The sequence below is a fragment of the Bos grunniens genome, chromosome 26 (genome assembly GCF_055505025.1).
Source record: "Bos grunniens cultivar Pamir isolate PY7600 chromosome 26, Bosgru_T2T1.0, whole genome shotgun sequence".
In the NCBI taxonomy this organism is placed as follows: Eukaryota; Metazoa; Chordata; class Mammalia; order Artiodactyla; family Bovidae; genus Bos; species Bos grunniens.
The window spans coordinates 48,778,178-48,796,572 of record NC_141190.1 but is presented as its reverse complement, the minus strand read 5'-3'; the positions used below and the strand labels follow the sequence as shown (position 1 = coordinate 48,796,572).

The 18,395-nt window shown below is 50.0% G+C and overlaps 1 protein-coding gene across 9 annotated transcripts in view; it reads right to left on the bottom strand.

Annotated features, from left to right (window-relative positions):
* MGMT (O-6-methylguanine-DNA methyltransferase) overlaps positions 1 to 18,395 on the bottom strand; it is a 277,222-nt gene that overhangs the window by 37,124 nt on the left and 221,703 nt on the right. For 8 of the 9 annotated variants that reach the window (XM_086378112.1, XM_086378109.1, XM_086378107.1 and 5 more), the window contains one exon: positions 805 to 965. The exons of the other annotated variant lie outside the window; for it this stretch is intronic. In XM_086378112.1, the coding sequence (XP_086234238.1) occupies positions 805 to 965 (161 nt within the window). The remainder of the gene's footprint in view (positions 1 to 804; positions 966 to 18,395) is intronic. 9 annotated transcript variants of the gene reach the window in all.

Here is an 18,395-nt window from a genome sequence, read left to right as displayed (position 1 = left end):
AGGCGCTCAGCCGTGTCTAACTCTGTGACCCCATGGACTATAGCCAGGCTCCTCTGGCCTCCTCCATCTCCTGGAGCTTGCTCAAATTCTTTTCACTTGAGTTACTGATATAGATTCACTTACATTAAAACGACTGTGAAAAAAATCACTATGCAAAATAAACCTCCGCTATGTGTACAGAATGATATTAGTTGCCATAATTAAGCTCCGAACAAAAGCTGAAGGAGAACTTGTCTGGGAAAGTGTTTTTACGTTATCAGAGACTTTATGTGGCACTATCACGCTGCACATAGGAAGTTCTCAATTCATCCCTCAAGAATACGACATTTAACTGTGCTAAGTTTGAGATATTAGCCTGAAAACTTATTCAAGAGGACACGCCGCCACCGCCCACTCCAGGGTGTTAGCAGCCAAGCGTGTGGAGAGGCCGGTTGTCCACACGTGGGTCTTGGTGCTGCTGGCAAGCAGATTGTGTAAGTGAACAATAAGCTTACTGAAAAATTCTCTGCCATTCAGACGTGTTCCTATTTAAAACTCTCAGCCAGTGAGAGTCAGGAGTCGATCTGCATGCATCATTTTTATTGCCTTTGCCAAGAATTATGTGACCATGTGCCAAAACTAACACAAGCACTTGGAGCGGGTGGAGAGCGGGCGCTCCTGGCCGTGCTGTGTGGCACACGCTGCCTCTGTTCATTCGGGGGAAACACGCGGCAGGCGTGGTCAGCAGCCCGAGCCGGGAGGCGGCTGACAGTGATCAGGTCGGGCTCCCTGAGCCAGAGGCCGCGTGGTGGCCATGGTACCGACCTTTCTGGAAGATGGGATGGTGCAGCGCAGGCACGGGGAGCCCCTCAAGGACTGCGGGCTCGCGGAAGTAGGCGTCCAGCCAGGCCACGCACTGCAGCAGGGGCTCCAGCACTGCCCCGGAACCTCCGAGCTGCTCAGCGGGAGCGGCGGCCTCCGCAGGCCTGCAAGAGAGAGAACAAGAGAGACTCAACCTCCAGGCCCTGCCTCCACCTGCTGCCCCTAAACGGGTCACTGCACCCGTGCCTCCACCTCCGCTTGGAGGGACAGTTTTTGGAAGGATGTCCTGGGACCGGTGCTCGTCTGCAGGGTTCTGAGTGTCTGCAGTCCTGCCGCAGGGCGGGGGTGTGAGAACAAGGGCGATGAGCTCAGATGCAGATCCAGTGGGCATGAGCCTGCCCATTCCGAGACCACCACCCGCACCCACCCCCACTTCCTCTACAGTCACTGAGCATTCGCCATAAGAAAAATGTTCTCCAGAAATACAGTCAGAGTAGTTAAACCCACCTCCTCGTCCCTCCCACCACATTTCCACTGCACACCCCACAGCTCCACGTGCTCTACAGCTCTCAGGGGGCTTTGGGGGGACCCCACCCTGAGTCTGCACCGCGCCTCATGCTCCAGGGTGTCTGTTTGGTGTGCTGGTCACTCTGCGAGGCTGGTTTAGTTACAGGGCTATGATTTTCCTGCCTGAGACTCTTTCTTTTCCAACCCTTCTTGCTCATTCCCTGTGGTCACTGCCCTTCCTCCCTCTCACCTCTGTAGGTTTAAGCCAACGCACCTCAGACTCGCTTCAGATGGTCTGTCTGTCTCTTCTCCTCACAGGCTCACCCTTCTGTCTGGGGGATCCCATGGCTCCCCTCACGGAGCTGACTTCTCCCCTTCAGCAGAGGCCGACTTTTAAGGGATATGCTCTGCTGGGCTGAGAAAACGTCCCTCTGCAGAGGGTCACTTCTGCTGCTTCCGAGCCCCAGATTTTTATGAGGGATCCAGTTTTTCTGAACTTCTGAGGATGGCACACCCACAGAAGCACCAGCACCCAGTTGATTTTAGACGTCATTCCTTCCTGAGCCCTATAGGCCTCCCGTCCCCGACCCAGGGGCAGGCGTGTGCGCCTCAATCTCCAGGTGTTTTCCTTCAAGGCACACCCACCCCCTGGCGAGGGTGTGACTGAAGTGGAGAGGCCTCACCGACTCGGCAGTACAGCCCAGCACGGGTGGGAGGCTGAGGCGCTGAAGCACCCGAAGCATGGGCCTGACCTCGCCGGCCTGAGGGGACATGCTGGTATGTGTGGGGGAGGGGGCGCCCAGCCCTCCACTCAAGCCATGGGGAGCAGCTGAAGACCTTTAAGCCGGCTCTTGTGAGCTATGCTGGCTGGAGCCTGAGTCTCCGAGTCAGGGTGTGTGGTGGGTCTGAGAGTCCCGGGCGGGATGCATAGGGGAACGAGAGGCAGGTCAAGAAAGGCTTCCTGAGTGCATGAATGTGAACAGCATTAAGGAAGGAGCCAGCGAACAAATGGAAACAAGCCTTTCCAGGTGAGCAGGGGGTGGGAACCCTGAGACCCTGGCCCACAGAGCCAGCCCGTCAGGAGGTCCTGCGGCCACGCGGCAGGCCCAGCCTTCTCCAGGATGCTGGCCCCCGGGATCGCAGGGAGAGGAAGCCCCAGAGAGCGCCAGTGGCTGGCCCTGGGCTGACGGGGTGCTCCCTGCGGGACGGGGCTCACTCCACAGGCAGAAAGTGGCGTCTGTGAAACAGGGGGCAGGACGGCGTCTGGGGGGGTCTTCTGCCCCGATGTCTCTCCCCGCCAGGACGTCTGCCCATGGAGAGGCAGGAACTTCTGCCCCCTGCTTGGTATAAACATTCCTCTACATAACCGAGAAATTCCCAGTGACCCTCCTGCTGTGCTCCCTACCTACGGAGTAAGCAGGAAGCTGACTCTAAGGAATAAAGTAGAGAAAGGCCATGGGCTCTGCCACCCTGCTCATGGGGCCGGGGCGGGGAGAGGGGAGGAGACGAGGTGTGGTGAGCTCGCTCAGACAAGGCACAGCACACCCAACCTGGTAAGCTCACACGTGGGGGCACGAGTGGGCAGCGGCCCACGTGCGACCCTGCTCATGCCCCCGCCCCGACCCGCATGGGAAGCAGGAAAGGGCCCGACAGCCCTGGCCGGCACCTGCTGCAGAGGCAGGGGGGTGAGGTGCTGGTGGGGAGGGCAGCAAACGTGGGTGCCTGGGTCGTCTCTGGGGCTTGAGGGGTCTTCCTGGCCATCACACCCTGCAAACGGGGATCCCTGAAGCGGGGGCACACCATCCAGGAGACAGGTAGCTTAAGTTGAGAGACAGGGGCTCTGCACCCACCTTGGGGAGTCACAACTCTTACTCAGATGCCCTGGTTCGCTCAGGGGCATCTGACAAAGGCTACGGAGCTGTGGGCATCCTGGGGCACTGCCCAGGTTGGGGGCCGCTTCCCCTGCGTTGCTAAGGGAATTGAAATGTGAGCTGAGTTTCCTAGCATTTCCCACTCTTAAAAGGATATTTGAAGAATTTTTATAGTAGTAAAATTCATCTTAAATTGATTTTTTATGCTTGTGCTAAAGATCTCAACCTCTGATTTACTCTGTAGTTCTCCTTTTTAACTCTTTCTCTATTGGCATTAGATAACTATTCATGGGTGAAATGTAATTAAACAGCTTTGATTCTGAAGCAAGGATTTATGATACTACATTTAAAATGAATGGCATTAAACACACACATAAAATCAGATTTTTAAAGCCATGACACAAATTTCCATTTCTACAATAAAATGAAATTTATTCTCTGCCCTGCCCTCTCCTCCAACCTCGCTCCGCTCGTCCCTGAAAGAGCTGTGGTGTGACAGGATCACAGCATCTCTAACGGCTGCTCTTATTATGGAGGAGTTTCTCCAGGCTTCCTACCGACGAACCTGAAACCCCAATCATTATGGGCTCCGTGGCCCACACTCATTTAAATCTCACATCCACATCTCCCTGGGAGCCGGGAGCCTAGCAGCTCACCTACCACCAAACGCACAGACCTGTGGCCACCGCCTCTGGGAAGCACCGCTGTGCGGGAGCCCAGCCCCCAGAAGGCCGCTGGAAGGCTAGCGCTGAGGACGGAAGCGAGACAAGGCCGCCCCACCGCCCGGGGGCCAGGCTGAGGCCGACCTCAGAGCCAATCCTCGAAAAGCCGCCCAGGACGCCATCGGTAAGAGCAGTACTGAGGCCAGTATCAGGACACTGGGGCCCTTATACTTGTTTTCAGTTGGCACAAGAGGGCTGGTAGTGGCTGGAAAATGAATTTGGCTTTGTTGAGCTTTTTAACGTAACAATAGAGAACACAGGTACCTTCATACCGCAAACATAAAGTCACATATGTTTTGGTGTAAGAGTTTCTTCAAGAAACTTGCAATGCTGGCAACCCCAGGGACCCTGTAGGAAAATAAAAAGGACAGCAGAGTGCCGCCTTGAGGGGGCTGCCGGAACCTGGGTGTGTCGGAGAGCCCTGTGGGAAGCAGCCTGACCGATTCCCATGGGCCTGGAGAAAGAACGTTCTGGTGCTGAATTGCATTTCAGATTTGTCTGGACATGAACCTGTCCATCATTCCAAATCAGACACAGCAAAGCAGGTGACATGCTCCAGAACAAATGAAGTGTTTTCAATAAAGCAGGCAGGGACTCTCCCCAAGACGTTTCCAGAGAACCCACGAGTTCACAGCACTGATACGGCACAGGAGGAACCAGGAAGGCTGTTGGTTCCCCTGCATGAGGCCTCCAGGCCCGGGCCCGGGAGGACAGGAGGAAGAGTGGCAGCCTGGACCCAGGGGGCAGAGCAGGGGGAGCAGATGGGCCCAGGACACAGGCCCCACACGGGCGGCCCTGCCTGGCTCCAGGAGCCCTCCGGGGGCAGGTGAGGTGCAGTGCGCCAGGCTGGCTGAAGCCACCAGGAAGTGCTGCTCGAGGTGTCACCCCTGTGGGGACGACTGCGTGTGGCAGGCCGCCCAGCAGACCAGAGGGATGCCCCCAGCTCTGCCTTCTCCCATCTGTCCCACAGAATAGCTGGGCTCGACATGCCCACCCAGTGGGCAGGAGCTTTGGGTGTGTGGATTTTGGGGCGCCTCAAGGCTTCACTTTCAAGGAAAAGAAGGGGGTGGCAGAAGATGAGATGTTCAGATGGCATCGCTGACTCAGTGGACATGAATTTGAGCAAACTCTGGGAGATAGTGAAGGACAGAAGAACCTGGTGGGCTATACAGTCCATGGGGTTGCAGAGAATCGGACACGAATTAATCACTGACTTCAAGTCAACAACAAGGCTTCAACGACTGGCAGCGAAGAATCACTAAATCCTCCCATCTGAATGATTTCTACTCCCCATAGACATTACCATGTCAGGTACTTGGGCTTGTACCCCTTCTGACATGAGCAAGCAGGCCTGAAGTCCCGCGTCCCCTCTCTGGTCGGCCCTGTGCATCCTGCCTGCGGGTGACTATGCCGCCGCCGTGCCCCCGGCCTCCCTGGGACCTGGTGCCTCTTCCCCATCTCTTGCTTCACAGGGTGAAACTGAGCCTTACAGTTTTGGGAGCGTTAAATGGTGATGCCAGAGGCTCACCTAAGAGAAGAACTCCACAGACTCGTGTTCCTGAGTCCACCTGGAGTCTGGAGCGGTGACGGGGAGGTGTCCTTCAGCAAGGCTGGAGATTAGCCTGCAAGGACGCACACGGACACTCGAGTCAGGTCTGACGTGAAGACGCCCAGAGCCCTGACTGCACACAGCGGCTTAGCACCCCTCAGGATGAGGAGCCTCACCTTGTCTGGCCCCCAGGACTCCAGGGTAGAGCGTCAGACCTCACAGCTCAGGTAGGGACACACGCACGGCACACACTTAAAACTGCAACAGACGCAACTTCATAAGCATCCTGTGGAGATGGGAAACGCACCATCACGCCCCAGTTAGCAGGCCTCTGGCCGAGTCGCTCGTGTCTGTGTCTGACGGGCTCGCCCTGCATCTGATTACGCCTTCTTGTGAGGCTCAGACGCTTTTCTTCCAGTGAAGCACTGAAGACATAAACCATGCTACCTGCTTTCAACAAAGATCCTTTAAATTTTTCTAAATGAGAAGCTGAACGAAGCCTTTAAATTCTTTATTCCAACCAAATTTAGTGGTCTGATTCGATTCAAGCATTTACTGAGGACCCGCTAAATACGGGGCTTATTGGCAAGAGTATCGACCTGTGGACTGCCAGCCCCCTGGGCAGGCAGGGAAGCTGAAGGTCCAACACAGAGGTATTCACAGCCTCCCTGATGGCTGTGCTGGAGGAAGCAGTCCCGCCCCAACTGGGACTTCCCTGTGTCACCCGATGAACAAACCAGGAAAGTGATGGCTCCGTGACACTGCCTGGTGGCCATCAGCTGTTTGGGCAAGAACCCTACATGGATGTGACGGAATCTGTGCAATTATTTGAAGATTCCAGAGTTGTATTAGGACACAGAGTAGAAAAAGGAGAAACTGTTGCTCCAGCGGTAAGAAACACAGGTCTCAAACTACACAACTGAGTCAGGGGAGGCAAACAGGAGGTGCACCAGGCGGGGCCCGGGGGTCCACCTACGGAAACAACCAGAGCCTCCCTGCTGCTTATCAGGTGATGCTCTACACGATCCGTGTGTCATCTTGCCTCTTTCTCACACGATCCTAAGAGCAACATGCACTCAACTATGAAACACAGGGAAAAGATGAATAAACATGCATGAAATACTGGCAACAGGCCTAAGTTCATATATATATATAAATGACGCATAACACGCAAACATTAATTCTATGAGACCAAAGCACCTCCTACTTGCAACATGACTTTGTGGGCCGACTTGCGCATGTCTGGTTGTAGTACCTACTTCAATGATGCTTATATGCAGAAGGAAGAGACTGCGTATCAGACGAGTCAGAGTCAGTGCTGAAGGCGGCCCAGGCCTAGTTCCCAGGGATGGCAACAGGACGGCGAGCCCGAGTTCTGACCATCAGCTCGGCAAGCCTGTGCTGAGGTTTACTGTGTGGTTCATGAAGAGAGGGAAGAATTTCTGCTTCTCACCTTCATGCTTTCTGCCCCACAGTCACACCCCCTGAAACGAACTCCACATTCATGATCCCATCACAGGCCACCGATGGCTCATGGTCAAGTCAACAAGGGAGGAGGAAGAGGCTGTCTCAAGTTCAACTGGGCCCCCTTTTACTCTCTTTCTGCATGGTCACAGGTATGTTTTTAACAGGCATCCTAAGCCCCCAAAATCTGGGGCTCAAATTAATGTCAGAACCTAAGCAAGAATTCCTCTGTAGCAATTTGCTGTGGTATTTTAAAACACCGACCAACAACACAGAGAAAATTTTATGTAAATTTTCAACCCCCCCATATAATGTACATAAGGACTGTATTTTTTAAAACAAATAATTGCTTCTTTAAAATATATCAACAGTAATACATATTTTAAGAGACAATTTAAACAGTATACTTGGCAGATAAGAATGCCTTAAAAAGTCTATCTACTTTCTCTCCTAAATGTTCATGTTGTTAAAAGGAAAATTGTATTTTATCAACACTTTAACATATCATTAAAAATCTCTACTATTTGACAGATGAAGATAAAAACACCCCAAAACTATAGATGAATTATCAGGTCCCTAATGATTCCAAAACAATTACAGGATGCAGAGCAATCTAGTTAAATTTTATTCAAAAGCTTACTACACTTGTGTTTTCTTTTATTTTTCTATCAAGAAGCCCATGAGGTTTAGGCACAATTCATTATGTATGAGACCCCACTTGCAGTGCTCGACTGTTGATTAATAGCAAAGTTTGCTGTATGTACATTTGCAACATTAGATGCGTACAATATGCTAACTTATTCTTTCACTGAAACTAATTATTTACAAAAATGACTACTTGAGACTACAATTTATTAAATGCATGCATCCAGTCTCAATTTGGCCCCCAAAGACAGCCTGGAATGAAGATCTTTTACTTGATGTGACAACTTCTAGAAACACTATTATTAATATTGTAAATGTGGCAAATAAAGAGTTCAAATAGCCTTACGTCTATGTTGTATTTGCTTTCACCACTGAAGCAGTGAACAAAGCAGCTTTCCAAGGTTTCACACACACAGGAGAGGTATATTCCTTTTTCCCTGCTTAACTTAGCTTCTTACAAGTAAGATGCATGTACGTTAGCAATGAAAGAGTTTTAAAAAGAAATAATACCTAACATTAAAAAATACTATTAAAAATCATGATCAAATTGCTGCTTAAGTATATTTATTACAATTCTATCAAGAATTTAGTTAATTTGTTGAAAAATATCTGTAAAAACATAAAATTTTTAAAGTCATTCCATCAGTCGCATCAAATTCTTTTTTAATTTAATTTTATTTTTAAACTTTACATAATTGTATTGGTTTTGCCAAATATCAAAATGAATCCGCCACAGGTATACACGTGTCCCCCATCCTGAACCCTCCTCCCTCCTCCCTCCCCACACCAGCCCTCTGGGTCGTCCCAGTGCACTTTCTTGGTACTCCCTCCAGAGTACTTTTTTCCAAAGGATCTTTGGGGTTAGGTAACTTCACATTATTCAACAATTCTGCTCCCTCCTCCCAGAAAAAAACACAGGAGAAAGCAGTCCATTAACGAGAATTACAAACATCTCGTCTTTGGATACAGATGTCAAGTGGGGCACCTGGTTAACAGAGAGCATTCTTCAGGCTGACTCCACAAGGCACGGGGCCAGCTGCCCGAGTGGCCTACAGTCTGGTCTCTCTCTGCTGGGCCAACCTGAATACCCTCCAAAGCTGCTCCTCTGATGCTCTCGAAGCCCCTGTGTGGCCCTGCTCTGCTGTGCTGAGGGTGTGTGACACCGTGGGCCTAGAGGAGATGACAGGGCACACTCTTTCCTCCACATGCCAAGACAAGAACATCAGTGTCTGTGCCCCAAAGACGAGATAACAGGGCAGGAGGGTGTCATCCGCGGCCAACTGCTCCCTGACATTAAAGTTCTGCATGGACACCTGAGGAAAAGGAATACACGTCCTTCTGGTCTGGACACAGGATTTTAGGGACAGACACGAACAGAAATGTCAGGCAGAGGGTCTCTATAGCAAACAAGAGTTATGATGAAAGGTAAGTAGCATGAGAATGGAAACTCTCAGGGCACGCAGTCAATAGGGGCAGGCGAGGACTGCTTTTCCATCTTGCAGTTCAATGTCCTGACTCTCAGTAACACAGCCGAGGTCAGACACAGTTAAGGCAGCTGACTGTGCAAGTCTCAGGGGAGAGACGTTCTCAACGTCACACCTTCTTCAAACACCATGGCACTGTGGACAGGATGGATCCACTAAGGCAGGATCAACTATATGGAAACAACTCAAGGGAAACCCTTGTATACAGCTTCACAGCTGCTATTTACTGAGTGTCTAACATGTGCCATGCATAGCATTAGAAACAGTCCTGTGTTTTATTCCTCCCAGCAATCCCCGAGGAGGCATTTTTTAATGTTCTCAAAGAGGAAACTGAGGCCCAGAGGTGATGTAGTAACACTGATCAGTGCATCAAGGGATGAAACCAGAATGTGAATTAAAGTTTGTTCGATTCCAGAGACCTTAATCTGACCATCGCCATAAAGCTGAAGTACTTTTGTCCATCTCGTTGAAATGGAAACAAACAGCCCCTCTGATGCCGACGAGCCCTATGCTCACCCGCTCTATTCTGGAGAGCATATGGACTGGACAGCATTTGGATTTTCTTACTTTTAGGAACTTCTGTCATTCCTCCCCGCTCCACGGGACTATAACCCTGGCCCACCGCCCTACCATTCAAAGATCATGGGGCTGTGAGTGTTGCCTCTAGTTCTGTTATATTCTAGAAGCTTCTGAGAAGAGACACTAGGTGCCCACACTTCAGGGCCTCAGGCTCATACACAGCGGCCACTGGCACCACTGCTCCTCAGCCTCACAGGAAGGCCACGCTCCTGTCTGAAGGCCTCAGTGACCAGTTCACTCAGCACACAGTGTTCCTCCACACAGGCAGGAGGCCTAAGTCTTAGAATTCTCCCAGCCCATCACCCCCATCCTCATCCCCCAGAAGCAAAACCCAGAGTGCTCAAGGCACTGTCCCAGGTGGGCTGGTGCTAGTAAGGCAGGTGTGGCCCAGGCTTAGGGGGACAGGCTTCCTACCACGGCAGCTCAGGCGTCTGACTGAAGGCCCCCCCCACCTCCACAGAGCCGCCCAGTGCTGCCACCCAGCCCTGGGGCCCTCGCTCGGGCCCTCCCAGAGCTCTGTGCGTGCCTGCTGAACGGGTGCGTGAACAAGAGGCACTGGGGCCAGCACGGCCACTCCAGCACACGTGCTGAGAAACACCTGCATTCCAGATTCCATTTTTCCAATGAATAATTTGCTGAAAACCATTCCCCTGGGTGGGGGGAACCCATAAAGATTTTCTAAACAGGGAAAGCCGCATTTCTTGCCTTTTCAGATTGTGCAGCAGATTGCAGATAACAGTTTGTTAAAGCCCAAGGAGCGGGCCTCACACCCGATTGTGCTCAGTTTGACAGGACTCCGGTCAAACCTAGAAATGTTTCAGGTTTGAAGACACAAAACTAAACGGCCTTTCCTTCGTGGGTCTTCCATTCCTGCTCGAGAGAAAGCAATGAACTGAATATTGAGATGAAACAGAAGGACGATGTATTTAAAGAGCAAACACTTAACTTGCGCCATGACTGCACATGACCACGCAAATGTAGACACAGACTACCCAGTGTTAAGGCTGATCATGCTGCACCTTCGTTTCTCCTTTAGAGCTCCCAGCCTCCCAGGAGGAGGAGGGGGTCTCAGGGGGTAGAAACCCCTCGACTACCCCCATGACACACAGAGGGCCCAGCAGGGCCTCCTGCAGGCTCCGCCTTCTCATCTGCTGCAGAGAAAACCAGCCGACCACAAGCAGGAACCAGAAGCACCACACCCCCGCCTAGGCCGCCCTGGAGCTCAGGCTGTGTTCAGGGCCCAGGAGCGTCCCAGCGGCAGAGCTACGACAGGGAAGGGGCGAGCCTGGGCCTGGGAAGCTGCAGCTCCCTGCTCCGAGCCTCGTCCCCGACACACGGGCTCCCACCGCAAGCAGTTTCTGATGTGTCCACCTTCGTGAGGGGACGGCTCCCCTCCTCCCGTGATCCGTGAAGGAGCAATGACACCGCTGGGACTACCGGGGCCAGAACACATTGCCTGCCCAGTGCAGTTTCCAAACCCAGTCTCTCTTCACAGCTGCAGGTCGACTTTGTCATGATGCAGTTCAGCTTTTTTCCATCTTAGCAAGGGAGTATGTCTTAATTTAAATGCTAAAATAATAACTGAGTGTTCTGAAGACACTACTCTTTTCTTTCCAAAAGGCATGTATTACACAAGGACTGACCTCCATGGGGTTGCTGCTGCATTGCTGCTGCGTCGCTTCAGTCGTGTCTGACTCTGAGCGACCCCACGGATTGCAGCCTACCAGGCTTCTCCGTCCATGGGATTCTCCAGGCAAGAACACTGGAGTGGGTTGCCATTTCCTTCTCCATGGGGTTAAGTCCCATTAACTCGGGCACTGGGCTTATTAATAAATAATCCCGTCACTAAATTACCTGTCTTGTACACTGGTCTGTACAGTACTAAATAAATAATAGATAGTTCCCTATAATCAAACACACTGAAGTTTTTTAAGAAAAGTGTAGCTTCTGTTATAATAAAGCAGTTTCATCTGGAAACAACTTTCTGCAGCTCCCTTCTCAGAAGGCCATCCTTTGCTACCTTATTGTTGCAGCTGGAGCAAGTTAACTGGTGAGCATAGCTGGAAACACTATTTAATATCAGACAAGTATATTGACTATACGTTAGTGGCCAAAAAAATCTCAAGCAAGTATTAAATGGACAGTTAATGTAATTGTATTTTAAAGCACTGAGGTCATATTTAATTTTGAATTGAAACTCTTAAAATGAGCTTCCTGGCAATGACACAGAATAATAAACCAATGTTAACTACAGAAAAAAAAAAAAAAAAAACCTAAAACTCACATTATTAAAATAAATCCTTCTTCCAGAATACTTATATTTGCAAGACAGATTACAAGCAGCAGGAAGCATTTGTACTTCTTCAGCAAGTACCATCCCTGGCGCTGGAGATGGGGCTGTCAGCTCAAAGGGGGATATCATTCTGAACCGGGGGCTCACGTGCCATTCCCACTGCCCTTCTGCTACGAGCTGGCGCCTCTCCCAGCATCTTCTGTCTGTCTTCCAGGGTGCTCAGACTGAGTTCAGCAACACCCCGGGGTCTTCCAATCACAGGTCTACCACCAAAGGACCTGATTATGTTTGGGAGCGGGAAGCCCAGAAAATGAGGTTGGGCAAGGTTTGAGAAGAATGAGCAGAGGCAGGATGGAGTGTGAGGAGGAAGAACAGGGTAAAAAACATTTCAGCTGCAAAGCCAGCCAATTAAAATTCCCTTTAGGAAGCACCAATTTCTACTCAAAGCAGGCTGGAGAGTCCAGCTTTATATGCCTTTTTCCTCCTCTTAAAAATCAACACAGCTCTGGGTGCTGTCACATTTGCAGGCAGGCAGGCAGGTCCGTAGACCGTGCTCTGCGCCTGGACCGGGTCCCCAGGGAGGAGTGAGGGGCGTCACAGGACTTCCAGCAGAGCCCTGCAGCATTTATTCACAGGAACCCTCTGACAGCCAGAACGAGGGAAGAAGCCCCACGGGCACTCCCTGCAGCCAGCCAACGGCACCTCCACTTCCGAGGGCACTGAGCCTTGATCGGACTCCTGAACCTTCCCCTCCGAGCTGAAGAAGTGCAGAGGGGAGCCTGCAGGTTCTAGGCAGCATGTCCTTTTTCTGCTGCCCCGCTCGGGACCACCCCGTCCCCGAGGCCAGGCTGGGGCCTGGGCCACGTCACTCTGCCCACAGGAGCCCTCACTGTTCCAGAGTTGCTTCTCTTCTCTGGTTCCAAGTCTTCAGCCCTCAGTGGCACTTCCCTCTTTCACTGCTCACCATGCTCCTGACAATGCTGCCCCCAGAGGTCCAAAGGCCATCCCAGTGCCCCATCCTGACTGTAATTCTCTTTAGCTTTTATCTGTCTAATTCAGTCACTCAGTACTGTCTGACTCTTTGTGACCCCATGGACTGCAGTACGCCAGCCTTGCCTGTCTATCACCAACTCCCGGAGCTTGCTCAAATTCATGTCCATCAAGTTGGTGATGCCATCCAACCATCTCATCCTCTGTCATCCCCTTCTCCTCCTGCCTTCAATCTTTCCCAGCATTTGCAATGAGTCAGTTCTTTGTCTCAGGTGTCCAAAGTATTGAAGCTTCAGCATCAGCCCTTCCAATGAATATTCAGGACTGGTTTGATCTCCTTGCTGTCCAAGGGACTCTGAAAGAGTCTTCTCCAACACCACAGTTCTAGAGCATCAACTCTTCCATGCTCAGCTTTCTTTATGGTCCAGCTCTCACATCAGTCTGTGACTAGTGGAAAAACCATAGCTTTGACTAGATGGACCTTTGTTTGCAAAGTAATGTCTCTGCTTTTTAATATGCTGTCTAGGTTGGTCATGGGCTTTCTTCCAAGGAGCAAGTGTCTTTTTTTAATTCATGGCTGCAGTCACCATCTGCAGTGATTTTGGAGGCCAACATAAAGGCTGTCATTGTTTCCATTGTTCCCCCATCTATCTGCCATGAAGTGATGGGACTGGATGCCACGATCATCATTTTTTGAATGCTGAGTTTTAAGCCAGCTTTTTCACTCTGCTCTTTCACTATCATCAAGAGGCTTTTTAGTTCCTCTTTGTTTTCTGGCATAAGGGTGGTGTCATGTACATATCTGAGGTTATTGATATTTCTCCCGGCAATCTTAATGCCATCTTGTGCTTCATCCAGCCAAGCATTTCACATGATGTACTCCGCACAGAGGTTGAATAAGCAGGGTGACAATATACAGCCTTGATGTACTCTTTTCCCAATCTGGAATCAGTCCATTGTTCCATGTCCGGTTCTAACTGTTGGTTCTTGACCTGCACGTAGCTTTCTCAGGAGGCAGGTCCGGTGGTCTGGTATCCCCATCTCTTGAAGAATTTTCCACAGTTTGTCGTGATCCACATAGTCAAAGGCTTTGGCATAGTCAATGAAGCAGATGTAGATGTTTTTCTGGAACTCTCTTGCTTTTTCTGTATGTTGGCTAGTTGATCTCTGGTTCCTCTGCCTTTTTAAAATCCAGCTTGAACAGCTGGAAATTCTCGGTTCAAATACTGTTGAAGCCTGGCTTGGAGAATTTTGAGCATTACTTTGCTAGCATGTGAGATGAGTGCCATTGTGTGCTAGTTTGAACATTCTTTGGTGTTGCCTTTCTTTTGGGTTGGAATGAAAACTGACCTTTTCCAGCCCTGTGGTCACTGCTGAGTTTTCCCAGTTTGCTGGCATATTGAGTGCAGCACTTTCACAGTATCATCTTTTAGGATTTGAAATAGCTGAGCTGGAATTTCATCACCTCCACTAGCTTTGTTTGTAGTGATGCTTCCTAAGGCCCCCTTGACTTTGCATTCCAGGATGTCTGGCTCTAGGTGAATGATCACACACCATCGTGGTTATCTGGGTCATTAAGATCTTTTTTGTAGTTTGTATCGATCTGTCTAAGGCTAGAATAATTTTGGGACCCTTTGAAAAGGATTCAGAGATGCTCAAGGAAACTATAGAAAAAGAAATGGTAACTTAAAAAAGGGAAGTCTTATTATGTGAAAATAATCGGCATCAGATACTACAGAAGAAGGATTTTACCTTTATAAATAATGAGATGTTTATTTTTAAGAGATTTGAATTGCAGTGAAAGCATAAATGTAAACACCTCACAGAACTCAAGGATCCCTGGAAGTGGAGACTCCCCTGAGCATCGTGGTCAAGACCAGCCCGGGCTGCTCTGCTTGCCTCCTTCCTCTCTTTCCTCCACATCTGCGAGGAGACCGCCAGAGAGGGGCGGGTACAGAAATCCTCCAGCAGGAACGAGGATGCTACAGGAACTTCAGTTGTCACGGGCCTGTGAATGCTGACTTGTGACCACCTATATTTATTTTTGTGTAGTGAAGACTGGGTGAAACTTAGTCTTGCCCACTTTGCCAGAGCTAGTTCACTCCAGGAAACTAGTTTATCAGGGTGCAGCATCACTGCCATACTGGGAACCGCAGACTGACAGCAACAGGAAGTCTGGGACCACCCGCCCCGCCCTGACTGCTGGCCGAGGTTCTAAGTGGACTCTCCTGGTCGCCATGTCACCAGGTGAGGGCCTGCAGATGACATCCAGCTGCCGCCTCCGGCTTCTGCTTGGGACGGCCACTGAGGTGCTGGCAGCCCCTCCATTCAACTTGACATGTCACATGCCACCGTCCACCCAAGCCAGTAATGCCTTCTGATTTCCCTACTCAACAGATGGTTGGATGGCATCACTGACTCAATGGACATGAGTTTGAGCAAACTCCGGGAGATGGTGAGGGACAGGGAAGCCTGGCGTGCTGCAGTCCATGGGCGCAAAGAGTCAGACATGACTTAGTGACTGAGCAGCAGCAACAACTGCTCTGACAGTGGCACAGCAACACTCGCACCCGGCAGGCTGGGAACCCCTGGACATGTGCTCTGGTCTCCTTTCCCCACTGTTACCACTGCTGAGTGCCCACGCCTCCTGGACGCGGCCATGACCTATGAACTGGCCTCCCCCCTCTTGGCTCCCATCCAGAGAGACCACCAAAGCCAGACACACTCCCCAAACCTTCCCCTGCCAAGCCCACACCACCTCCTGCTCACAGCGTCTCCCACCTCCTCTTCACAAACAGAATCAAGTCTGAACTCCACATCTGGGGCTAGTCAGAGACGGCACAGCCTGGCCGTGACTTGGGCCCTCCCCTGGGGGTGCTGAGCTCCAGCCAACCTGGCATCTGCCCTTCCCCATCCAGTCTCTGTGCCCGGAGCTGACGCTGGTCCAGGAACAGCTGCTGCTGGCTGGGGCCACTCTGGCTCACCGGCATGCACGAACCTCTCTCAGAACACTAAGAGCAGTCGGAGTGCTGAACCTCCATCTCTGTGCACTCATTTCTCCAGCTCTCAGGCTACGTGGACTGGTCAGATTGGCTTCCACAAACACACCCACACATCCGGGCATCTCTGTGTCACTCACAGCAACTGAGGCTTCAGTGCCTTTTGTGAAATGCCTGCAGCACTGGGTGAAGTGCTAATGAGAAAGCCTCTGATGGTGTGGACCACAGCAAACTGGGGAAAAGTCTTCAAGAGAGGAATACCAAACCATCTCACCTGTCTCCTGAGAAACCTGTATGCAGGTCAAGAAGCAACAGTTAGAACCAGACACGGAACAATGGACTGGTTCAAAATTGGGAAAGGAGTATGTCAAGGCTGTATATTGTCACCCTGGTTATTTAACTTCTATGCAGAGTATATCACGTGAAATGCTTGGCTGAAGCACAAGCTGGAATCAAGATTGCAGGGAGAAACATCAACAGCCTCAGATATGCAGATCATACCACTTTAATGGCAGAAAGAGAAGAGGAACTAAAGAGCTTCTCCATGAGGGTGAAAGAGCAGAGTGAAAAAGTTGCCTTAAAACTCAATATTCAAAAAATGAAGATCATGGCATCTGATCCCATTACTTCATGGCAAATGGAGAAAAAGTGGAAACAGTGACAGATTTTATTTTCTTGGGCTCTAAAATCACAGCAGATGGAACTGCAGCCATGAAATTAAAAGATGCTTGCTCCTTGGAAGAAAACCTATGACAAACCTAGACAGCTTATTAAAAAGCAGACATCACTCCACTGACAAAGGGTTTTTCCAGTAGTCATGTATGGATGTGAGAGCTGGACCATAAAGAAGGCTGAGCACCAAAGAAATCTTTTCAAACTGCGGTGCTGGAGAAGACTTCTCAAAGTCCCGTGGATAGCAAGGAGATCAAACCAGTCAATCATAAAGGAAATCACCCCTGACTATTCATTGGAAGGACTGATGCTGAAGCTCCAATACTTTGGTCACCTGATGCAAAGAAGTGACTCACTGGAAAAGACCCTGATGCTGGGAAAGGCTGAAGGCAGGAGGAGAAGGTTGGATGGCATCATCAATTCAAGGGACATGAATCTGAGCAAACTTAGGGAGACGGCGAAGGACAGGCAAGGCTGGAGTGCTGCAGTTCATGGGGTCACAAAGGGTTAGCCATGACTTAGTGACTGAACAAGAACAAAAGGGAAAATTTCTAGAAGAGGGCGAGTTGTGGCAAAGAGATGTCACTGAATGTCCTGAAAAATGATTTTAGAATTTACACTCAGAGTAACTATAACTACTTTTTTGATATACTCTATTGCCTTATTGAATTCCTAAGATTTTTTTGTGTTTTCCATCAACTTTATCATGCATTCTCAAGGCATGATAATTAAACTTAAGCTAAACTAGTTAAAACACATGCAAATACATAATATAAACCTGCAATATTTTAACATCTTTCTACATCATGTCTTGGTTTTGATCAAAAGTTAAAACATCTAAGAAATGGTTTTATGAACCAGATCTAAGGCACACAAGGAGAATTGCATGTTTTTCAGCTTTTGATTCCACCCAGAGCCCAAGATTCAATAGACTTCCACGGACTTAAGAGCTTTCTGGAAGCGTTTACTGCTTTCCGAGGCTCAGGTTTAGTAGTCCTACTTCTATACTCTGGGCGAGCACCACAGCTCCTCCTCGTCGCCCTCCTCCTGGGCACGGCTGGTCCAGCACACAGGTCCCCGGAAGCCTGGCGTTTGAAGGCCCGCCTCCAGTGTGGGCACACTGCGTTCACCCCTTGACTCTTGGCTGGGCTGCCCACAGTGTGGTCAGAGCGCAGCCTAGAGGCCTCTCAACTCTTCCCAGAGAAATGGCCCTCTGCCTCGGTGCACACGGTCTTCAAAAGAGCTGGCGTAACTACCCAGGAAAACAGACTAAGAGAGTACAGAAAAGGGTATGTATGCCTGCGTGAATCCACAGACCTGCTCCACCATGCTGCTTCCTTCCTTAAACATCATAAAGACATAAACACGTCAGAACTGAAAGTGAACCCAGCTCTTCAGCAACTGTCCTCTTTCTGGTTCCCATGTCCCTGTCAATCAGTTCAGTCGCTCACTTGTGCACGACTCTTTGTGACCCGTGTCCCCTCACTCTTAATTTATTAAGATCAAACATCTTCCTGCCAATTAGTATACACAGAATCAACAAACGTACTTGAAGAAAATGGACTCTAATTTCCAAGAATCAAATCAGGAACTCCAGCACCAGTTGGGTCTGGAGCCGAACTCCTAGGCTTGCAAAAACTGCAAACTACCTGAGGTGCCACTTTCACTTAAGTATATAAAGGGAAAACGGGAAATAAAATACATGCACCAGAGACTTGTGACTCTGTTGAACATATTAAGAAACAAAGGATCAAAAAGAAACAGATGTTTTTTCTTAAACAAAACAACCCTGCCCCCAACAAAACTATGTAACACATAT